General features: G+C 44.7%; 2 protein-coding genes across 3 annotated transcripts in view; both read right to left on the reverse strand.

Moving 5' to 3' along the window:
* Positions 1–5,422: 5,422 nt before the first annotated feature.
* On the reverse strand, positions 5,423–14,197 carry TACO1 (translational activator of cytochrome c oxidase I). The gene is made up of 5 exons (XM_038546917.1): positions 13,699–14,197; positions 12,409–12,515; positions 10,718–10,845; positions 10,038–10,215; positions 5,423–9,714 (listed from the first exon to the last, which is right to left on the reverse strand). The coding sequence occupies exons 1-5, from the start codon at positions 13,979–13,981 to the stop codon at positions 9,514–9,516; spliced, it is 897 nt and encodes a 298-aa protein (XP_038402845.1). The 5' UTR covers positions 13,982–14,197; the 3' UTR covers positions 5,423–9,513.
* A 4,773-nt stretch (positions 14,198–18,970) lies between these two features.
* The window catches only part of DCAF7 (DDB1 and CUL4 associated factor 7), a 30,360-nt gene continuing 25,130 nt past the window's right edge, over positions 18,971–24,200 (reverse strand). Inside the window, exons 7-8 of one of the 2 annotated variants that reach the window (XR_005364307.1) lie at positions 23,599–23,836; positions 18,971–19,042 (exon numbers count right to left, since the gene is read on the reverse strand). Coding sequence is in view for 1 of the 2 variants with exons in the window: in XM_038546918.1 (XP_038402846.1) it covers positions 23,664–23,836 (173 nt within the window). In the remaining variant the exon portion in view is untranslated. Of the gene's footprint in view, positions 19,043–19,170; positions 23,837–24,200 lie in introns of those variants that run through there. The other variant, XM_038546918.1, reaches the window with a different exon arrangement.

Below are 24,200 nucleotides of genomic sequence, written 5' to 3' on the forward strand. Positions count from 1 at the left end.
GCCCTCCCTCGCCCCGGGAGGTGCCGGTTGCTCCAATCACGGCTCGCGCGTGAGGCTCCGCCCACATTCCCACCTCCCGGCCATCACTAGGGCTCCGCGGGCGCGCGGGCGCGCGGGCTGGCGCTGTTCCCCTCCGGCTACTTTGGGGTTGGAGTTTGGGAAAGCGGCTGGGGGGGCCGCCGGCCTCTCGCCGTCCCAGCTCTCGGCGGTTCGGACGGCCCGTGAGGCCGGCGCCCTGCCCTTCCCTGTGCCCACGGCGGGCGCGCGGTAAGCGGGGAGGGTTCTGGCTCCGAGCGCTTCCCGGCGCGTGGCCACCTCCGCCGCCCGATCCCCCGACAAGTCCTCCGGTCCGGACGCTGCGCTAGCAGGGAGGCAGGGGGGGCCTCCTACCTCCGGGCCCACACCCTCCGAGGGGCTCGGGTAGTAAGGGAATGTGGGTCCTCGGAAGTCTGGGAGTTCCGCGGCTGGCCAGGGCCCAAACCAGCCAGCGGCAAAGTCCGAGAGGGTCTGTTTTCTTTAGTTATGAAAGCAATACGAGCTCTTCGAACTAAAACTGAAAAAAAAAAAAAAAAAAAAGTCCACCCCAGAGATAATTTTATCTATTTCCTACCAAGATATACAACGTTTGACAAAAATGGCTTCAGATTGTTTGGTAGTATGCCTAGAGTTTATTATAAGTGTTTTCCCGTGCTACCGAAATATTGTTCCAAAACAATCGTACTGGCTGCATATTTCAAAATAGAGAATGACCATAATTAATTTCCCCAACCCCCATTGTTCATTTTATACACCCAGGTCTTCCGATGCCAAGTCCATCACAATTAATATGGGCTCCCTTCCTCTAGTCCCTATTCCAGTGTAATATAAATCAGACGCCAAAATAATCTTCCTCTGATGCCATTTTCAACCATCAACTAAGAACCTTTATTGGTGGCTTTACCCTGGCTGTCAAATCTCTGATGAATTACCTTGAACTCCCTCCCCTCTTTCTCTACACTCCTTTCTTCCCCCTCCCCCTTATTTAATCAGAGCCCTTGTCCTGTTAGGTTTGTTTGTTTGTTTGTTTGTTTGTTTTCCTCCAACAAGCTTTTAAGTGTGTCATTCTCCCACTTGACTAGATCCCTACCCAGTTTATTGTAGTTCCTAACTATAATAATCTCTCTTCTGGGAAGGAGAGAAGGAGTAAAGGGGAAAGAAAATTAGTAATTATCAGTCATTTATACAATGCCAGGCACATCATCTCATTTAATCTTTCCAGTAACTCTGAATTAATACTATTTGCATTTTAATGATAAAAATGAAGCTCAGAGAAGTTAAGGACCAAGTCCAAGGGGTAGAGCCAGGATTCACACCAGGTCTGTCTGCAACCCAAAGGTCACGTTCTTGTACCAGGCCAGTATTTCTCAACTGCTTTTTCATTATCACTCCTCTCCTCCCCCAGGAGAAAATTCTGAATTACTTAATTAAATGTGAATTCTAATGAGAGAAATTAAATGCTAAGGAATAAGATTTCATCAAATAGGGTTGAGCTCTGAAGTCTATATACCATTGTATTATCTAAGATTTTTTTTTCACCCCTTAGGAATCATTTTTCACCCCACTGGGGTATCACCCTGGCGAGAATGTGTGTAGTAAGCCACTGCTAGAAGTCCTCATCTCCCAATCTGGGGCTCATATCTGACCCTTAATTTTACTGACCTGTTAGATAAATATTTTAAAAAGACAACAAGTGGGGACACTTGGGTGGCTCAGAGGTTGAACGTCTGCTTTCAGCTCAGGGCGTGATCCCAGAGTCCTAGAATCAAGTCCCACATGGGGGGAGCCTGCTTCTCCCTCTGCCTAGGTCTCTGCCTCTCTCTCTGTGTCTCTCATGAATAAACAAATAAAATATTTTTTAAGAATTTAAAAATAAATAAAAACAAAAAGACAATAAGTGGAAATCTAGTACTTACTCCATTGCCTATATGGTTTATTCAGCAGCTTCTCTTGGAATGTCTAAAACACAGCTCCAATTTCACAAGTTTCACACTGAACTCCTTATACTTTCCTGCTCCCCCTAAAATACCCTGCTCTTCTATTTTCCCAATTGTTGAAATACAAACCTAGGAGGAGTCTTCCTTGGTTTTTCTCTTTCCCTAACATCCCTGTATCAAAGTCTTCTCACCTCTGGTTTCTTTTCTTTCTTTTTTTTTCCACCTCTGGTTTCAAAACGTATCTTAATCTAACACTTCTCACCACTACCATCCTTTTTTTTTAATTGTTTTTTTTTTTTGTTTTTAAGATTTTATTTATCTATTCATAGAGACACAGCTAGAGAGAAAGAGGCAGAGACACAGGCAGAGGGAGAAGCAGGCACCATGCAGGGAGCCTGATGTGAGACTCGATCCCGGGTCTCCAGGATCAAGCCCTGGGCTGCAGGCTAAGACCGCTGCGCCACTGGAGCTGCCCCTCACCACTACCATCCTGGTCCAAGTTGCCACCCTCTCCTGGATGACTGCCCTCATCTCCTAACCCGGTCTCCTCTGTGGCCACCTGAAAAATGTTCTCTACACAGCAGCCAGAGTGATCCCTATAAAATGTAATTCAGATCATGCTATCACCCTTCGGTTAACCCTCTAATGGCCACCCATTGCACTAAGAATAAAACCCAAACTCCTTGTCGTGGTTTTTCAGGCTCAATAGGAGCTGGCCCTGCCATCTTCACCTCCTTTCTACCTCTCTCCCACAATTACTCTTCTGGCCACACTGCCTTCTTAACATATTTTGAACCTATCAAGTCCAGGACCTTTGCACTTGCCATTTGTTCTACCTAGAATGCTCTTCCTGAAGATGTTCCCATGGCCAATTCCTGCATTTTATTCAAGTCTTTGCTCAAATGTCAACTCTTCCGAGTTTCTAAGCACCCCATCCAAAATAGCCTCTCTCTCCATCATTCTTTAGCCCCATATTCAGTCTTATTTTTCTTCATAGTGACTAAAATTGTAGGTGTGTCTTTCCTCTATAATGAACATAAGCTATGCAGCAGCAGGGATTTTGTCCTGTTCACTGCCTTATCCTATCACCAGCACTTAGAATGCTTGCACATAGTAAAGAACTACAGTACAACCATGTAAGTCTTTAATCAAAAAACAGCATTCTGATTTTCCCTCCTTCTAGCAACTGCTTTCTTTGAGGGCTTCATTTCCATTGTCTGTTCCTTAACTGGCCATCTCAAACATTCGCATGCTGAAGTTACCACACTAGACTTTCTTCTGAGCTCCCAAGATATTATCCTCTAGCCTCCAATAGATACCTCAAATTCTACAGGTCCCAACTGAATTCATCATTTTCTTCCATAGTTCTGTATTTCCTCTGCCATCAACACTTTCCCAATTTGGACCTGTGAATTCTCTCCCTTAGAGAACTTCCTCTCCATTTCCCTGTGTCCATGACTAATCTTAACCATGTCACCAATCTGTCCATTTCTCTTCCATCCTCAGGTCCACCATCCTACTTCAAACCCCATGTAACAGTGTCTGCTGACATCACAGGGTGATCTTTCTAAAACTCACAACTGAGGGCAGCCCAGGTGGCTCAGTGGTTTAGCACCACCTTCGGCTCAGGGCGTGATCCTGGGGATCCAGGATCGAGTGAGTCCCACATCGGTCTCCCTGCATGGAGCCTGTTTCTCCCCCTGCTTGTGTCTCTGCCTCTGTTTCTCTGTGTCTCTCATGAATAAATAAATAAAATCTTAAAAAAAAAAAAACCGCACACCTGATTCTGTCATGCTCTGCTTAAAACCTTTATAGTTTCCTATTGCCCTTAGGATAAGTGGAATACCTGGATGTACTTAAGAAGGCCTTTCAGGACCCAGGCTATGCTTCTCCAGCCACAAGTTTTTCCACTTCCCATCTCTGCCAACCCCATCATTCAGATCTATGTTCTGGCCATGGGGAACTACTAGAGTCCATCTTACCTCTCTATCTCTGCATCTGCTATTTTGTTTTAAACACTCTTCTCCTCCACTCTTCCCCACTCCTCTCATTCTTTCAGGAAAGAACTAAGACTGAACATCACTCCCTCCAGGAAGCCCTTCCAGACAAATACTCACAATTCTGGGTACCAGGGCACCTAGTACTTTCTTCATCAAATCACCTGTCCCACTGTCGTAATTGCCTTTAAGGAAGTAAGCATAGAGACAGAAGCTGTCATTCAAATTGGTATGCCTAGCATCTTTCACAGTACATTCAAAAAACAAGTATTTTTTTTAATGAGTAAGTGAACCTGAACTGGGGATGTTAGTAGTTGAATGTGATCTCCACAAGTGTGCCCTTGTAGTTGTGTATTTCTTCTCTTTCTATACGGTTTCTCTCTTCACCCTTCATTTTCCCTATGTGAAGCCTCCCATCTGGGCCATGCCTTCTCAAGTCTGTTCCCCTGGTTTTATAGAGTAGATGCCCCTGGTTAAATACTAAAGCCATACCTGACCCCAAGGATCACAACCTGCCCCTAATGCTTAGGGCCTCAAGCATCCTATGATATACCAGCTGAACACTTTCTTTTTTTCTTTCCAGGGCATAAGGACACTTGGACACTAGATAGGGAACAATAAACATGAATGAATTTTCAGGAATAGCTCAATGAACTTGGTATAAAAAAGGAAAAACAAGGGGTACCTGGGTGACTCAGTCAGTTACGAGTCAGATTCTTTTCTCTCTCTTTTTTTTTTTAAGATTTTATTTATTCATGAGAGGCACACAGAGACAGAGACATAGGCAGAGGGAGGAGTAGGCTCAGGACCCCAGGATCACAACCTGAGCCAAAGGCAGATGCCCAACCACTGAGCCACCCAGGCGCCCCAAGGGTTAGACTCTTTTCGGCTTAGGTCATGATGTCAGGATTGAGATTGATTCCTGTGTCAGGATCCAGGCTAGGTGTGAAGCCTGTTTAAGATTCCCTTTCTCCCTCTGCCCCCTAGCCCTGCTTATGTATATGTTCTCTTAAAAAAAAAAGTTACCATCTGACTTGATAAAAAATTTTTTTTAATTTTAAGATTTTATTTATTTATTCATGAGAGACAGAGAGAGAGAGGCAGAGACACAGGCAGAGGGAGAAGCAGGCTCCATGCAGGGAACCCGACATGGGACTTGATCCCAGGTCTCCAGGATCATGCCCTGGGCTGAAGGCAGTGCTAAACCACTGAGCCACCTGGGCTGCCAAAAAAAAATCTTAAAAAAAAAAAAAAAAAAAAAGATTTTATTTATTTGAGAGAAGAGAGACAAAGAGAAAGAGAGCATGGCAGGCAGAGGTGGGGGGCAGGAGGGGAAGGAGCAGAGGGAGAGGGAGAAGCAGACTCAGGGAGCCCAAAGTGGGATTTGATCCCAGGACCCTGAGATCATGACCATAGCTGAACGCAAACACTTAACTAATTGAGCCACCCAAGCACCCTGATGACAATTCCTTTAATTCAGAGGTAAAGAATATATTCAATCACCAGTTCAACCAGTTATTTTATCTGCATTGTTAATGAATGATATGTATACCACTGAAGATTTTTACAACCATGATATTTTATATATTACTGACATTAACTAATAGAGAAAAATTGCTTTTCATTTATAAATTCCACTTTAAATTTATCCTAAGGAACACTTTGCAAGTGAGCAAAGATAAGTAATGTTCATTGCAGCATCCAGGATACATTGTGAAGTGAAAAAAACAAAAACTCATAAAGCAGAAACGTACAGGGTGATCACATTTCAGTTTTTAAAAAATGTTCATTCAAACTTAGTGGGGGGAAAAAGGCCAACATTTATTGAGCACTTACTATTGCCAGGCACTCTTTTAAGTGATTAACATAGGTTAACTTACTTAATTCTCAAAATAGCCCTATGAGATAGGTACTATTATCCTAATTTTATAGACAAAGAGGTGCAAAGAGGTTAAGTTCTTGTCCAAGGTTTCTGGCAATTAAGAGTTGAAATTTGTTCCCCAGTAGATTGGTTCCAATAAGTAGAATACAGAGTAGATTGTTAATGGTGGTTATATTTTAGGAGGAAGGGAATCCCTCCAGTTGAGGTTCACTTACTCATTCAAAAACCATAGATGTTACCTCTTTCACATGGACAAAAGAAAGACAAGAGGAAAAGTAAAAACTACTATCCTCCTCAGTGTCTGGGGAGGGCATAAGGAAGAAAGCGGTTTGGGTCAAAACTAGTGTGGTATCTATCCTAACACTTGCCCTGGCCAGACCTACTGGGTCATTTATTTCCTCTTCAGAAGGGTTCCAGAAGTGTCCCCAGCAATTCAAATAAAAGTCTACAAGTTGGGGTCTCTTCGAGTGTGAAGTTTTATTGACTCTTGTGCTCTAAGTATCAGAGAGTAAAGCAAAAAAAACAAAACAGAAAAAAACCCCAAAAGAGTAACTCAGCCTATGAATTTCCACTGTTGGCTGAGGCCTCTGGCAGAAGGAAGGCAGCTATGTACCACGTGAACGCTTCCTGTAAGAGTCAAGGCTATGGATGGAACCTATCACAAATACTTCCATCCCATGGAAAGGTCACTTGAAAGTGAGCCGAAGCCAGCTGCAAGGCATTGAATGATTCTGTCTGCTAAGACAATGACCAAAGATAAGGCAAAGGCAAGCCAAGACCAGATCTCATTCTTTTGACTTTAAGGTATGCCTGACTCCTGGCCTCTCACATGCTGTCTCCCTAGCTGGACAATAATGTGACTTGTTTTCTTTTTTAAAAAATGTTCCCCCTGATTAAATATATGATTGTTGAAAAGTGACATCACCACCCAGAGATAACCAGTTTTGAGATTCTGATACACTTCCTTCTAGTCTTTTTAAGTCCATAGATAAAGTATGACTATATTTTAAAATTTGGATCATACTATACAGAGTTTTACATCTTTGTTTTCCATTTAACATTACACTGTAAACATTTTCTGACATAAAATATTCTTTAGAAAATAATTTTTAGTGGCAGAATAACTCATATTCTCTCTGCTTAACTATTCAGTTAAATAGTTATTTAACCTATGTAGCTAAGGGTCTCGTTAGCAGAGTTAGAGGCAGTACAGGTCCAAATAAGGTTTCATTTCTGCCTTTGCCATGCTAGCTGCAGGAAAGACTGCAGGGCACCACCAGGGGTCAGTGCAGAGCCATCCAAAGCCCTGCTGTAAGAAAACTAGTTACAAAAATCCTTAAATCCTATCTATTAGAGGACTATTCACAAGTACATGATTAGCCAAGTTCCCTTCCACAGTAGGCTCTCCTGGTGCAGACTTCTCAGACCAGAAATTAGGAGATTCTTCCAAATTATATCATAATTATAATCAACATTTACAAAACAGCTATTTTTATAAACCAAGATCAATGTAAGATGTAGTATTAGGCCTATTCTCACCTGCTTGCTATGTGACCATTTGTGCATAAAATTGGCCTGATTATTTCAGTCTTGCTGTGAAAATCAAATAACATAAGAAAGTATTCTATAAATTACAAAGCAGCACTTAAACTTTAAATTGCACTATTTTAAGAATGTGCTCATCAGATATTTTGATGAGTTATCTCCTATAAAAACTAAAGAATGTGAGGCACCTGAGTGGCTCAGTCAAAGTGTCTGGCTCTTGATTTTGGCTCAGGTCATGTTCTCCAGGTTGAGACTGAGCCCGATTATCAGGCTGTGTACTGAGTATGGAGCCTGCCTGGGATTCTCCCTCTTCCTCTCACACACACACACACACACACACACACACACACACACACACACACTAACTTTTAAAAAACAAAACAAACTAAAGAATGCCAGGTAGTATCATGATTATGAAGTGAGGTGGAAGAGCATATGCTTTGGCATTTTCATGGATTATTTCATTGTTTTTTTTTTCTTTCCTTAGCCTTTGCTCTCCAACTGCTAAAGTCATCATGGAATTAGTAACCGGTTTTTCCTAGAAGCTGAAGTTATTATTTATAGTCAGCCAATTTGGATTTTGTTCTTTTCCTCATTTACCTGAAGCTCCTTCAGGAAAATTATTCTGATCTCAGAAATGGTTTAAACAACTTAAGAGTAGGTAAATAACAGGGATCAAAAAGCCATTCCAGGCCTGACATATTTAATGGGCTCCTGACATATTTAATAGGTGATTGGCACTCCTGGTCTTTCTAAACTCAAAAGTGACACTTAAGGGGAAAAGGTATAAAGGGCAAAAAAAATAAATAAATAAATAAATAAATAAAGGGCCCTATTTCCCAGCTTGCCAGGATCTGAGTCAGTCCTTCACCCTTCCTTCTATTCTCATTTCCTCTCCAGTTGCCAATGCCCCATCATTTGCCAGCAGGGATGAAAAGGGGCTCGAGTGGGCATTCTGGTAACCAAGTAGCTTTGAGAACCAGCTTGTCATCGCCTCTCCTGAGAGCAGTCCAATATGCTGAAAGGTCTGCTCTGATCAATCTCAGAACACAAGGGGGTCTGGATGAAGCAGGGCCTGGGAGTCCCTTAACATTGGCACTGGATTTCCTACTGAGTTAGAGCCTTAAGCTCTTTGGCAGAAGGAGGGCACAGAGACCACACGAAAATAACAAGGATGCATGTATAGCTCCTGCTGCCCTAGGATAGCTCCAGCAGACAGAAGTCCTGTGTCTGACCTCAGAGGTCCTATGTCTTAGAGCAGGATCTAACACAGAGTACCAACTGAACAGTTTGTGCTCCTGTTTTTTTTTTTTTTAATTTTATTTTTTTTTAATTATTTATTTATTTATTCATGAGAGAGAGAGAGAGAGAGAGAGAGAGAGAGGCAGAGACACAGGCAGAGGGAGAAGCAGGCTCCATGCCCGGAGCCCGATGCGGGACTCGATCCCAGGACTCCAGGGTCACGCCCTGGGCCAAAGGCAGGTGCTGAACCGCTGAGCCACCCAGGGATCCCCTGTGCTCCTGTTAAATACAGTTCCTGGTACATAAGTGTTTGACAAATACTATTTGCATGACAAATGACACATTTGGGCCACCAGACCAGCACAGAGTGGTGCCTGTAGAGATCTACATTTCTCTGGTCAATTAAAAAAAAAAAAAAAAAGTCCTGGGACTGGAGTAGTGGAACTAAACCTACAGACTTCAAAGGAAGTCAAGAGGGTCCCAATAGCTGGATAAAAACCCAGGAAAATGCAAGAGCTATACACTATGAGTTTAGCAACCCAGATCAGTTATATTATATAAGAGCAGTTTCTAGTACAAGGGCCTTCAGGGCACCTGCCATTCCCACAAGGGCCAACTTCCTAAGATCAGAATCTGATTAGCTGGTTGGCTCCACTTTGCATCCAGCAGGGCTGCGAGACACCAGCAGAGCTGACAAAGAGGCCCCATTGAGATGCAGTGACTCCCTTGGCCACAAAGCTCCAGGTCTTGATTTTATGCCTCCTAACCTGCTAGGCCTCCAATCTGCTTCAATCTCAGAGTTGCTGCAGAAGCCTATGCTCCAGAATGAGCTGCAGGTTGCCTAGGAAGGACCCCAGGGGCACAGAGAGCCTGGTTACTCAATGTTGTCATAGACCTGGATCACATCTTCATGGTTGCCAAGAGCCTGGATGAGAAGGGCGGCCTGCTCCAGGTCAGCGTCAGCCAGCTGCACCTTTGTGTTGGGGATGAATTCTAGTGAACAGGACACAGAACACAAGCCCAGGGAGTCCAACTTCTTCCTCACTTGATGCAGTGAAGAGGCATCACATATAAACTAGGGACAAAAGAAAGTCAAGAGGTGAGGAGCCAAGAGATAAAAAGGAGAAAGCCAGTCAGAACTTTGCAAAACCTGAATGGAACGACTATAATGATAATTCTACTAGCAGAGATACAGTTTTCAGACTTCTGAATCCTTCTCATAGTCCTCAATAAAGTAAGCCCTATCCAGTATTCATGTAATAAATGTTTGTGCAATATGTGAACTCTTTATGTCACTTGTACCCCAGGGCACAAGAAAGAAGAAACAGAGAAGCAAGCCTTAACACATCTATTAGGGCTCTCTCAAAAGTTCACTAAACACTAAGGCTTCATACTCACTTTAAAAACGTTCTTTTCCTCTTCATCTTCAGTTTCCTTGACATCTTCAGCTCCTGCTTCAATTGCCAGCTCCAGGGCACGCTCTAGGTTCACAGCTTTTTTCTCTCTGTCCTCCACTCCAACCATGATCACCCCCTTTTTGTCAAAAGAGTGGCGAGCTCCATCAGCCATCATTCCCCTCAAAGGAAAGGAAACATACCAGATTAAATGCCTGGAGACACTTCAATCACCAAATAGCACTACATTCTAATACTCTATTTCTCACCCAGCCTTTGGAGTTTATACATACTTCTGAAGGAGAATATGCAGCTACCCCTGGGCAAGAGAAAAACCCAAACATACCCCCATCCCCTTCTTTCTGCCCTGAGTGGAGTTTAGTAGATACAAAGACGTCATCATTTAAGATTCCAGTCTTGGTGGTACATTTTAAGACCTGGACATCATATGGCTACAGATAGGGAAAATGGAACAGAGGGCCCCTCCTACACTTGATGAAAAAGTCTTTTGGATCCTGCCTCATACAGAATGAAATAAGGGAGAAGAAATGATCATTTCTTTGGATTCTACAGATGAAGTATGCTTAAAACTTGAAACACCACCAGGAACAACAGTTCTTTCCTTGCAAAGATTTGGAATCTCAAGGCTTCATACCTTTCTACTCTCCCCAGACCTATACCTACCCATTCTTGTTCAGGATATGTCTGATGTCTGAATAACATTTGGAGCCACTGTTAGATAATGCCTCAATGAGCAGAGAAGAGCCACCAGGGCCTCGGCCCTCATACAGCAAATAAACATCCTTGGCTTTCTGCAATAAACAACATGAGCACATTTTCCTGTTTCTCAATTCCTTCTTGCATCCCAGCCCAGAACACAGATACTGACTCGATGGGATGGGCACTCTGGGGTACAGCTTCAGGTTTCAAGTCTTTCTTGTTGTCCCCTGCCTCTGAGAGGTGACCCTTTGGGACCAACTTTTGAGGTAATTGCAAGTATGACCCCTTACTGGGAAGGGAGTCTGTTTCTCTGGTCCCTGAACAATCAATTAGCCATCACCTCGTTTCATTTCCTTCCTGTCCCAGCTGAATCTCACATCTAACACACATACCAGCCCCCACAAACCCACCAAGACTCATCCTTCTACACTCATCCTGCATGAAACCCACTTGCGAAGTCTCCTACCCCTGGGGTGCTCAGTATTGCTTTAGGAAATAGCACACCCAGGGCCTATCATAAGAACCACTGAAAATAGTATGGTCACAAAATTCAAACAATAGATCAACAGATTAGCGACTAATCTAATAGGACCTCCCATGCCACCTCCACTTATCCCTTGCCCACAGATCTGACCTTCACCACTCTCTCCAAGCACCCTGCCCTGCTGCCTTTCCAGGAACCCTCAAATGACAATTTCTTCCTTCTTCTTTCACAAAGGAAATAAAGGACCACCAGGTATGTGAAAATCCTCTACTTACACTTAACTGCATCACAGCCTACATGAAGGCAGTGTGTATAATGGTTAGAGACTAGGTTCTATGGTCTGTCTGGTTTTAAATCTGTAATTTTCTTGACATTATCTTGACTTGGTCACCTAATCTTTATGTGTCTCAGTTTCCACCTAAAGTTGTTTTGAGGATTCAGCGAGATGATGTATACAAAATTCTTATCAAAGTGCTTGACCTAGAGTTAGCACTCAATAATTATTAGCTATTAAGATGATTATTACTTCCTCAGATGACCTGGGCGGCTAGGTCAGTTGGGCATCTGCCTTCAGCTTGGGTCATGATCTCAGGGTCCTGGGATCAAGCCCCATGTCTGGCTCCCTGCTCAGGCAGGCCCTTCTTCTTCCCCTCTCCCTTCCCATTCTCTCTGTCAAATAAATTAAATCTTTAAAAAAAAAAAATTACTTCCTCAAATCCTTCCTACTTGTCCCAGAGGAAGAGATGTCCTCTCACCTGGGCTCAAAGACAATTCCCATAACTGGTCTCTATATCCTTGCCCCTCTCACCATCACTGTTGCTCTGTTTCCCTTTCTACTGGCTCTTCTCCTTCAGGGCATAAATATCTGAAAAACAAACCCTTCTTCAATCTAACATTCCCCACACTGTGCCTGTTTTTCCTACCCTCACCTCACACTCTGGCTGAATAGTCCTAGGCCGTCTGGTTCTGTACATTATCTACTCATCCTATCCTTGATTGGGCTCCCAAAACCAATGTCCAAAGTCAGAGAGACACCAGAAGGCTCTGCATTGAGAGTATCAACCACAATGTTACCCTTCTTTTTGATAATCTAAGGCCTGTTTGGTGGCCTTTCAGACATGGGCCCTGGAGGGGCTGTGATCAATAACAAGAAGTGAAACTGAGGACATACCCTCATTTTAAGCGATGCTTCAATCGTTGACTTGGGCATGTGCTTGCTGCGACACACCTCTAAGATGTTGGCCAGACTGCTATTGAGCTCAGGGTTGGGGCCTCCTTCTGAGAAAGAGAGAAAAGACTGGGTGAAGACACCTCATTACAGCCAGGAGAAAGAAGGGCTTTCTGCCTCTCTACCCTCCCCCAGCAAAAAAGGTAGAAAGTCACCACTTGTCTCTCAGTTAATTTAGGACATTTAATCAATGTTTGAATGGAATATGGAGAAGTATTTTGGAAAATAAGTTTCTAATTCACTCTGTAAGGATGAATATCTTTTTGTTAGGTTTCAGAGACCACTTTGCATCAGATGAAGAGGTAAGGGATGAAAATGGTACCAAAACTTCCTGGACTTATTAATACCCCTTGTTCTGACTCTATTATTTTGTGTGTAATTACTGAAATGCTCATATGACAGCATGTAATCATGCCGTCTCTCGGGGTGGGGGTTTTCCTCATTATTCTGTGTCACCAGTGCACATAACAAATACTCAACAGTGTTGATCTCACTCAATATCAAGAATTAGAAGAAAGCAAAGAGAAATATCAGGCGTGAGTTCTAGGGGTAGATTAGTATTTACTGAGTGCCTATTATGTGCCAGAAACCTCCATAAGGTGGGTACTATCCCTGTTTTATAGAAGGAAACTGAAACTGAGCAAGGTTAAGCAATTTGCTCAAGGTCCTACAGTCAGTAAGTGACAGGAACCAAGTCTTCTTAAGCCCAAAATCCATGATTTTTACAGGACTCTTTCTCCACTCCTACAGGTATCGAAATACCAAAACAAAACCAAGAAAGGAAAAAAAAAGCCTTCTTGTAGTGGCTACACAATGGGAAAAGACATGGTTGCAAACTTACCTTCTGAGAAAATGTGTCTTGGGAAACTGAAGCTGGGCAAGTAACAGCTTTCCTCAATGCTCCTGCCACAACTTATGTGCTACCAGAGGTGGCTAGAGGGTTCGATTGGTCTCTTCAGGCAAGATACCCAAGTGACCTTACTCTTAGGGTCTGTTTCTATGAAGTACCCAGCTACACACTAGAATGAAGTCACTTTTACCATTATCATCCTAATAGCAACTCCCCGCCAAACAGGCAGGCGCTCAGCATCTGGAAAGGCGAGTGGAGTCCTACAATGTCGGCAGGTCTTTTGAGCGTTTATGAAGCGGGCAACGGTGTTCAGGAAGGACCAAGGCTCACGGTGGTCACTGATTTAGCTGTGGGCGCAGAGAGGGCAGCAGCGGGTGACTTACCTTTAACTGCCAGGCGGATGCTCAAACAGAGCTTGGAGAAGATGCGACTCCTTTCGGCATCCTTGGGACCCTTGATATGCCGGACTTTGGACCACTTGTTGTGCCCGGCGGGGACCGCCGCGGTCAGGTGCAGCGTCCTGCCCGGAACGGGGATGCGGCCCGTGGGCTCAGGCTGGGAGGCCGCGAGGGTGGGAGGAAGAGCCGCCCGGACCCCGGGGCCTCGCGCCCCCCACAGGCACCCGGCAGCGACCCTGCTCAGGCTTGAGGCGGCCCAAGTTGCCATCGACCCCGACCTTGGACCAAGGTCAGCAAGAGCAGCCAATGAGCGGCGGCCAAGGTCAGCCCGTGGCGCCCGTGGCGGGAGCAAGCAGGTCCTGAGCCTGAGGCCGCCTCCCGCGTCCACCCGTCACCAGAGACCTCGGGGCTCAGGCCGGCCCGGGGCGGAACGCGAAACACCCGATCCCATCCCCGGAAGCCGGGGTTGAGTGCCCTGGATAATGTAGCACACTTCCTTTTTCCCGGTCCGTTCCAAAAACGCGCCCCCACCGACCGCAAATTCCGTTCCGCCTCGCGGTACCTGCTCCTTCCTCGCACCTGTGCCGAGCTGGGGTCAAGGCGGGAGCGACTCTGAGAGTCCAACTCACATTTTTTAGCTGTAACGAAGAGTTCACTTAGGAATTTATTATTATTGTTCTTGCTTATTATCCAAGATACTTTGTGATGGACTCGGCATTCTCCTCTTTGTACCTTGCCATTTTAGAAACATCACATTGCGCCTAGAACTTTCCCCAGTTCCTGTATTCAGCACAAACCTGGGTCTTTGCTGATCCTTGTTCCACTTCACTTCACCTGGCTAAGTTTTTCTTTTTCTTCAAGATTCAGTTCGGACATCATTTTCCACCTAAGAAAACATTCCCTAATTCTCCAGTTGGGCTCAGATGCCCTACTTTGTGCTCACATGACCCTTCATACACGCCTATACCCTAGTACTTAACTTTTTTATATAAAAATGTTTGTCTCTGCCACAATATTAAAATTCTTAGAGACTTCTTAGAGAGCAGGACAGAACCCCTGTGTCTACCACAGTTGTTTTTTTAAAAATAAGTTTTATTGACATAATTCATGTCATACAGGTCATCAACTTAAAGTGTATAATGGTTTTTAGTATATGCGTTCATAGATTTGTGTTGCCATCACAATTTTACATTTTAGCCACCCCAAAAAAAGAAACCCTGTACCCATTAGCAGTCATTCCTTAGGGGTTTTTTTTTCTTTAAGATTTTATTTATTTATTCATGAGAGACACAGAGAGAGAGACAGAGACACAGGCAGAGGGAGAAGCAGGCTCCCTGTGGGGAAGCCTGATGTGGGACTCGATCCCAGGACCCCAGGATCCCAGGATCATGACCTGAACCAAAGGCAGATGCTCAACCACTGAGCCACCCAGGTACCCTCATCCCCATTTCTTCACAATTCCCTCAGTCCTAGGATGCCACCAATTTACTTCTTCCTCTATGGGTTTGCCTATTCTGGATATTTCACATGAATAGAAGAATCATGATACATAGTTCTTTGCAACTGGCTTCTTTCACTTAGCATGATGTTCTCAGGGTTCATTGATGTACCATGTTATCAGTATTTCATTCCTTTATTATTGTCAAATAATATTCCACTGATGAGGGATCCCTGGGTGGCGCAGCGGTTTGGCGCCTGCCTTTGGCCCAGGGCGCGATCCTGGAGACCTGGGATCGAATCCCACATCGGGCTCCCGGTGCCTGGAGTCTGCTTCTCCCTCTGCCTGTGTCTCTGCCTCTCTCTCTCTCTCTCTCTCTCTGCCTCTCATGAATAAATAAAAAATCTTAAAAAAAAGAATATATTTTAAAAAAATATTCCACTGATGAACACACAACATTTTATTTATCCATTCATCAGTTGGACATTTGGGTTGTTTCTACCTTTTGACTATTATAACATTGTCATGAACATTCATGAACAAGTTTTTACATAGACATGTTTTTGTTTGATGGGTTGTGTAATAACTCTGTTTAACCTTTTGAGGAACTGCTAGATTGTTTTCCAAAAACAGTTGCATTATTTTATGTTCCCACCAACATCATATGAGGTTTCCACTTTTCTCCACATCCTTGCCAACATTCGTAATCTCTTTTTGACTATAGCTGCTGCCACCCTAGTGGGTATAAAGTGATGTCTCATTGTGGCTTTGATTTGTGTTTCCCTCATAACTAATGATGTCAAAGATCTTTTCGTGTACTTACTAGCTATTTATATGTGGCATTACTTTTTTGTTATTTAAAATATACTTTAATATGTTACTTTGAATAGCAAAAAGCAAATTAAGGGAATTTATAATCACAAATAAGCATAAAGGCCAAAGTAAAGTCTGAGAATGCCCTAGTCCTATCAGCCTAAGTCTACCAGGGCAAACCTGTAGTTCAGCAAAGTCAGGCTATGGACTCAGTACAGCAAGGAAAACTACACACCAGAGGGATGGGGTTGGGGTGTCCCACCAAAGGAAAAAATAATTATTATAGGATTATGGGGATAGGTGGAGGTTAGGTGAAATGTCAATGAAATAGAGTTTGATAGGCTCAAAGGAACACAGAGCTATATGAAAAGTGGATCAACGTCAGCTCTGAACTGCAAAACAGACCGAGTTCAGTTTCCGTGGAAACTACAAAGCTAAATTGGGGAACGTTGCGTTCAGAAACCACTGCACTGAAATTCTGGGTTGGAAATTAAGGCTGCTTCTCCAAGCAAGACCATTTTCACTGATATAATTTCAAATAGCAAACTTTCTGACAGTCTGTGATTTTAGGGAACAAAATTTCTCAGTGAATTAAAAAAAAAGTCACTCAGAGACGGAAATTGTAATGACACTGTAAGCTGCAGGTGTGCTTGGGAGAAATATTGTTTCCTGTTATCTTTGCAGCTGGTTCTGTGTCTGTTCATCTGTGATGAACAGCAGGGCAGAATTTTACTTTCTCAGTCTGAGCTAATACTTCCTGTCTGAAGATAAATCCACATTTATCTCTAAAGCCTGGTTTTCAGGATCATTGAAATCATTAACATCAAGCCTTGGTTGCTGATTTGATGGTATGGCAGAGGTATAACTAGTTATCCACCACTTTATTTCCTCTTCTTTTTTTTTTTTTAAGACTTTTTTTTTTATTTATGATAGTCACAGAGAGAGAGAGAGAGAGGCAGAGACATAGGCAGAGGGAGAAGCAGGCTCCATGCACCGGGAGCCTGATGTGGGATTCGATCCCGGGTCTCCAGGATCGCGCCCTGGGCCAAAGGCGGGCGCCAAACCGCTGCGCCACCCAGGGATCCCTCCTCTTCTTAAGCAGACAGGCAGATTATCTTTCCTGACCTTCCTTGCAGTTAGGTTGAAATCCTGTGACTAAATTTGGCAGATATGGACAGAACTATCCTAAAATATTTTCCCCTCCCCAAGCAACCTTGGAAGCCACATGTGCTGGATGACGTAGCTAACAAACCTCCAAAGGATTTCATGTAAGCAGAAAGTAAAAATTTGTTGTGTTCAGTCTCTGTGATTTGGGGGTTTGCTATTGCAGCTTAGCACAGGCTATAGGGTTGCATAATGCCAGTGTGACTCTCCCAGTGATCCCCTTAAAACCCAAAGAGCAGGAATCTCATATTTCCCATAAAATACATATTGTCAGACCGTAGAGCACAGTTCTAACAGAGCCAGCAGGTGCTCATTTTGCCACATAGAGTCTAAACTCTTGGAAGTGGTTGTTTGTTTTTTAAGTAGGCTCATCATGGGGCTTGAACTCACAGCCCTGAGATTAAGGGTCATGTGCTCTACTCACTGAGCCAGCCAGGTGCCTCATAAACTCTTAGAGTACATACTTCTTTTCCCAGACCCACTGCTGATGCCCCCAGCTCAATGCTTCTGACACAAAGGTGGTTCCTAGGGGATCCCTGGGTGGCTCAACGGTTTGGTGCCTGCCTTTGGCCCAGGACACGATCCTGGGGTCCCGGGATCGAGTCCCATATCGGGCTCCCAGCATGGAGCCTGCTTATCCCTCCTCCTGTGTCTCTGCCTCTCAGCCAGGCAAAGAAGCTGCCATATTCTCAAACTCTCTCTCTCTCTATGGCTATCGTAAGTAAGTAAGTAAGTAAATAAATAAATCTATCTTTAAAAAAAAACAAAGGTGGTTACTTGCCAAATACTGGCTCATGGAATCAATCACAATTTGCCCCTCTTCTCTTCCCTTGAAATGATTAAACATGAGGGCAGAATGAAAAAATAAATAAATAAAAGGAGGGAGTATCCAACCAGGACTTAGAGCTTCTGAATAGCAGTGGGGATTGGTACTCCTCCATCTTACCATGTTGGGGCGTAGGCTGAGGAAATTGGCTTGGACTTGGAAGCCTAGCCAGCCATCAGAACCTGGTGTCCAAACCCACAGGGTGTGGGAGTTATCACTTGCCATCTTTCATAGCCAGTAGTTTACTGAATCCTGATTACCCCGTCTCTTAAATCTCTTCAGTTATGCCCTGTCCTCCCATCCCCCACTGCTCCTGCTTTAGTTCAGGCTTTTAGTTTTTCTCGTCCTATTATAATAGGTGAACTGACTCACTGTTTCACCCACTACTCGGGCATTTTCTTCACTGCCTCCTAAAGTGCAATTCTGAGCATGAGTTCCCTCTACCTAAGTTTTCCAAAGTCTCATACAGGAGTAAGATCTAAACTTTCTGCAACTCACAAAAGACTCTGCCTGTTCTGGCTCCGGCCACATTTCCCACCCTTCCCCATTAAAACCCCACATCAACTTATAATTCTCTGAATGTGGTCCTATTCTTTCTGGCCTCTACAGAGTTGTACATGGATGTTCCCTCTAAGTATCTTTCCCTATTTCTAGAGAACTCTTAATCAGCCTTCAAAACTCAGTTCAAACATCCCTTGTCTTGTGAAGTTTTCTCTGACCTCCCCTGGCTCCTACCCAGGCATAGGGGATCACCACCTCCTCAGGGCAACCAGTAAGACTAAACACACCCGTATTGTACAACATGGCCAGGAATTGTTTATGTGGCCTGCAAGCAAGTTGAGGGTCATGGCCCCTGGCATAAAGTAGGTGCTCTGTGTTTAACTGATAGAGGTGACTCAGGCTATCAGTATAGTGTGATGGGCTAGGGCAGACTCTAATTCCCCAGCCAGTGTCTCCGGAACATAAGCACAGTGGCAGAATGGGGAGAACTGAATTCATCACAAGAAGAAATTCAGTCAATCTATACATGTTCAAGTTTTATTACAAAGTATGATGGGCAGAAAATACGGTACTTCTTATACAGGAGGCTGAAACAGAATGAAAGGGTGAAAATTAGGTTTAATATACTCAGGAAGCAAGAAATAAAGTCATAGATGTAACACTCCACTTTCAGGTGCCTTTTGAAGTAGCCTTCAATGGAGATTTACCATTGTGGTTTCACAGCACAGTGTTAACATTTTATTACAAGCCCTGTGTACAATCAGTCCTGTGATAATAATTTTTAAAAAGAAAAATGGTGATAGTACAGTTCTGCAAGGGGGCAGCTTCCTCTCCACCTGACCATGGGAGGTCACAAAGCCTAGAGTGTAGAGGAAAAGCTTAAATATATAACAAGAAATTAAGTTCAGACGAACTAGGCTAAAGAGGACAGAATTGATTGGCTAGAGCTTAACATCTCGGAGAACAAGAAATCTCCATTTTCTACACAGAGGTTTGTACAATCATGCTACAAGTTCACACTCGGGAGGAGATGGGGGGAAAGTCACCAACAGGGTCATAAAATACACAGGAACCAAAGCAAATGATTCATACTCAACTCAAGCAAGTCAAAACCTTAGCTCAACAAGTTTTGTTGCACACTGGATTACCACAACCAACCCCAGGTGAGAGCATTTCTCTTAATAGCAGACACCTCAAGTCCATCTCCACTGAGTTGTCCACAAGGTGGGTCCTTGTTAGGTGTCTGTTACACAGACTGCCAACACCTTTCTTCTTGAGTTCTTACTTTCACTAGCTTATTTGTTTCTGGTTTGACACACCAGCCCAAGCCTCTTTGAGAAGGCACCTGCATGTTTCCATACCTAAAAAATAATATCCACAAAGTAGCCTGAAAGGACCGGGCCTGTACTGTGTAGTCACATCTTTGACTTTGAGAGCCAGCAGCAATGACAACGGTGGGAGAAGAGGAGGGTGCAAGTGGGAGAGGCAGGCAACTCTCTGCAATAGAGACACTGGGCAGATGGCCCAGGCAGTATGGAGAACCTCATCCAGGGTCACAGTGACGCTCAGCTCAGCTCAGTTCTCCTCCCTGGGAAATCCCAACCTAAGTGCCGGGCACGACCTTCCTTCCTCATCCTGGAGTGCAGAGAATAGAGGGAAGCATCTGCTCTGAGAGGCATCTACTCGAATGGTCTCCCTTACTCCAAGCCAGCCAGGCAAAGAAGCTGCCATATTCTCAAACTGGGGAAGGTGGCAGGATTGTACATGTGTGGTATACCCTGCAGCTCCCACCTGTCCATACCGCCTCAGACTTGAGGCCCAAGCTGCAGCAGGGAGAACATTCTATGGTAGCAAGGCCAGAGAAAGAGAAAAGAAAAGGGAGGGGAGGAAAGTTGTCAGGATTGTTTATAAACCTTTGCTTCCTCTGCTCTGTACAAACCTACAACCAAGAAGAGCCATGATCTGGAATGGTCACAGGGCTTCCAAAACCTGCGGACTGTTGCCACCAAACATCACCTACGGGTGCACTGCTGCAGGAAGGGACTCCTCTGCCCAAGCTGGCATTGTGTCCCCATGGTTACCCACTGTCACAGATATCTGATGAATGGTCCAAAAAAGCTGATACAGGCTGAGGGCGCAGACTCATTCCAGGGCCACCCCAGACCTTTCATGCCTTCTAATATTTTATCCCTTGATCTAAAGAAACCATTGACTTTCTCCTATATTCTAAATCTCTGAAAATTTCAGCCAAAACTTTCATCAAAACCTTGCAGGAGTCTATTTTTTTTTTTTCTGTTTTCTACCAGATCTTAACCAGTTCTCTTTGAGAGCTGATCCCAGTTCTGATAAATTCTCACCCATTTATCAAGTATCTCCCCTCTTCAAGCCCAGAGGCAGTTTCATTCCTTCCTAGGAGAGGGTTCCAACTCTTTTGGCTGTAAATACTCAAGCCCCTGAAGGACTTGTACCCATTCACCAGTTCTCTGATGTGGAACCTGAAGCCGAATTTCTTCAGTACCTCTTCCTCCCCTCAAAGCAGACAAGGAAAACAAAGACAGCTTTGGTCCAGGGGGCAGGAAGGGCCACCTCTACTGGGAGAGCCAGAGCCCAGGCTTGCTGCCACGTGGCCTTTGTAGGGGAGTCCTGGCCACTGCTCTTCTCACAGTCAGGGAGAGCAGATCCAGAGCCTCCCACCCATTCTTTCTGGGTGTCAATTTGAAAACCTAAACAAATTAAACAGATACTTGCTTTTGAAACTACAACAGATTTCTGCTTCTCAGAGGATGTCTGGCTAGGAGGCTTTCTCAGTCTTGAGAATATAGAAATCTCCTCCTCCACCATGAGGCCACCTGGCCTATGGTATAAACAGAGGCTAAGGTAGCCGGGACTTCAAAATACCAGCATCTCAGCAGCTGTAAGTGTGTTTGCTCGAGGAGACTGGGGAGTCTCAACCGGGCCGCAGGCAGATGCCCAGAAGGAGGACCACCTCATCCTAGGGAGGGGTGGAGAGGTCTGAGAGCCCATAGGGCAAAGAAAAAAACACCAAAAGTTGTTGGTTCCATAGTAAATAGCAACTTTATGCAAATATATTCTAATTACTACTATTTATTCCCCCTGATTATTTTCCAGTTCCAGTTGACAAATCTTCTCACCATTCAGACCATGTTTAAGTGTAGCTCAGGAAAGGAATCTTAACTAAGAACTCAGTGCAGTTAAATCCTGCCCTAGCAGGACCAGCCCCTCCTACCACTCTGACCTCCATTTCAGACTGCTTTCCAGGGGAAGAACCTAATGGCCTCCTAGAGCGACCAACCATCAATTTAGACTTGCCACCCTTAAGAGAAGGACCCTCAAACCACCAATACAATTACAAGCAGAGGAGGGTTCTAACCAAGAACTGCTCACTTTACACTGCTGAACGACACAGTGCAACTGTGGTAGTAAATGCAGGAAAGTCAACCTCAAGTGGATGACCAGCTAAAGAGCCTCAAAATCAGAATAAGAAAGTGAAAAAGTAGAAGGGAGAATACACTAAGAAGAGAGCCTTTTTCTTTGGACAGGTGCCTGTGTAGTAAAGCAAAGAACTGTAACTTTGCAGATAAAAATACATCTGCTCTGGAAAAGGAGACTCAGCCAAGAGTTTAAGGGCCCAGGAGAACAAAATTGTTATGTTTCTCAAGAGCAGATGAGAACCCAAGTGGACAAAACCACCAGCCTCAAGGTCTGCTATTCTCCTACCTAACAGCTGCACAGTCCAGAGGGGCTCAAAACCCTATGGCAGAATGCGACAGACCAAAGTCCCCCAAGACTCTAAGCATGTCCCAAACCCTGCCAGCCCAAAGACTCATCTACCACTGGAATCACACACAAGCCCCCTGTGTGAAACTCATTCATGTAACGGAAACAGACACTGCAGCCTGCAAGTCCAATACTGCTCAGAGCCTAATAATGGGGGCCGGGGGGAGGTGGTTGACAGGTGTGCAATGATTGGCTGGCCCTATAGCTATCTATATACTTGATGGCCTGGGATTATCGCAGCCCATCAGGCCACTCCTTCCAGGAGCTGACAGTCCCCCACACTCTCAAGGAGATCTTGTTCAGAATCAGACAAACAGACTACAAGTCTCTCAAGCAGGACTCTCTCACTCAAAGAGCGGTCAACCATCAGTCATAGTAAACTAACCAAACAGAGATACTAAGGTTCAGCGTACAGATTGTGCTTGCCTATCATTCAAGACATGAAAGTAAATGGCCTGGGGATTACACCCAGAGGGAAAAACAGACTCGGAAATGATGTACTGGAAATACACTCTGAGCTCAGCTTTTCTGAAGCTATTCCCTCCAAGTCAGGCACGCTGTCTCTCTCAACTCTAACACATGCCCTGTAGGTCCTGGTGGGGTCGAACAAAGGTGCTTCAGGAAGGAACCGGAGGCTTCACGTGTCTGTTTTGGAGCCCAGAATGCCCTTGAGAAGAGCCAGGCTGAGAAAAAGTGAGAAGACTGGCCCACTTCAGAGCACCAAGGCGGTCTGGGACTCCTGGTCAGGTATGTTGCACTCAGGCAGTGATTCAAGAAGGCAAACTGCTCATGGGGTCGAGAGCCCAGTGCTAGATCCAGGCACTGAGGGCAGAGAGGAAGTGCTAATGGGGTGGAATAGGAGACAAACAAAGAAACCAGGAAGAGTAAAATTCTTTTCATAAAAAAATTAGCCTGATAGGTAAAAAATATACAAAGTTGAAATTTGTTAAAGACATTGATAATAGGAAGAAAGACAACTCCAGATTGGTATTTGTTCCCACTTAAGTACTGACATGACATGGACACAAGATTGCTGCCTTGGGCAGCAGACAGGTAAGAGACATCTGGGGCAGATGAATACAAACATAGCCGGTGCCTGCAATGCTTATTAACACAACAGCTGACAAACAAATATACATAAAATTTTAATGGAGGAACCAAAGGAGAAGAGAAAAGGAGAGAAAATCTTAAAACTCAGCCCTGGGCTGAGGAGGTGCCACACAGCACTGAGCCTGGCACAGACAGTGATGGGATGACTGACCAGGAACTCCTAGAGCAGCTTCTGGTAACAGTGGTGCAAAGCAATGAGAGACATACTGGCCACCAGAAACACGTTTCTTCTTACTTTGGGGATGGGGCAGAGGCAGGAAACACACAAGCCCCCGCCTCGTGGGCAAGGCGCTGCCAACGCTACACTCTGAGTATCTCCAGGCAGTTGTTATAGCAGATGGCAATCCAGTCGGGCTGAGTCGATGCCCATTGCACGTTGTTGATCTCTCCTTCAGCTGTATAGGCCAGGATAGGGTCCTCGATGGCCCGGGGCATTTGCTGGATGTCCCAAATGAGAGCCTGGTGATCATCCGCTAATGACAGAGAAAGCCAACAGCAAGGTCACAACTCAGACAAGGAGGGGAATTCAGGGTGGGTGGGGGGATTGTAGCTTATAAAACATTTGTTCCCAAGATCCCGCTGAGGGAGGTTTTATTTCAAGTCCCCATTTTATAGATGAAGAAACTGAGACTCAGAAATGTTAAGGCACTTTCCCCAAGCCACAGGGCTATCTATGCATGCAGCCAGTGAATGGCAGAGCCAGGACATAGAGCAAGGCCTCTGAGGTGTCCCAAAGCTCCAGTCACTGCCACAGAGCTAGGCCCACGGAGGGACCTAGATGGGTGCCTCTCACCTGGGGCAGGTATCAGGAAAGGACGATGGGATAAAAGTGATCCC

This window comes from Canis lupus, chromosome 9, assembly GCF_011100685.1.
Source record: "Canis lupus familiaris isolate Mischka breed German Shepherd chromosome 9, alternate assembly UU_Cfam_GSD_1.0, whole genome shotgun sequence".
NCBI classification, from domain to species: domain Eukaryota; kingdom Metazoa; phylum Chordata; class Mammalia; order Carnivora; family Canidae; genus Canis; species Canis lupus.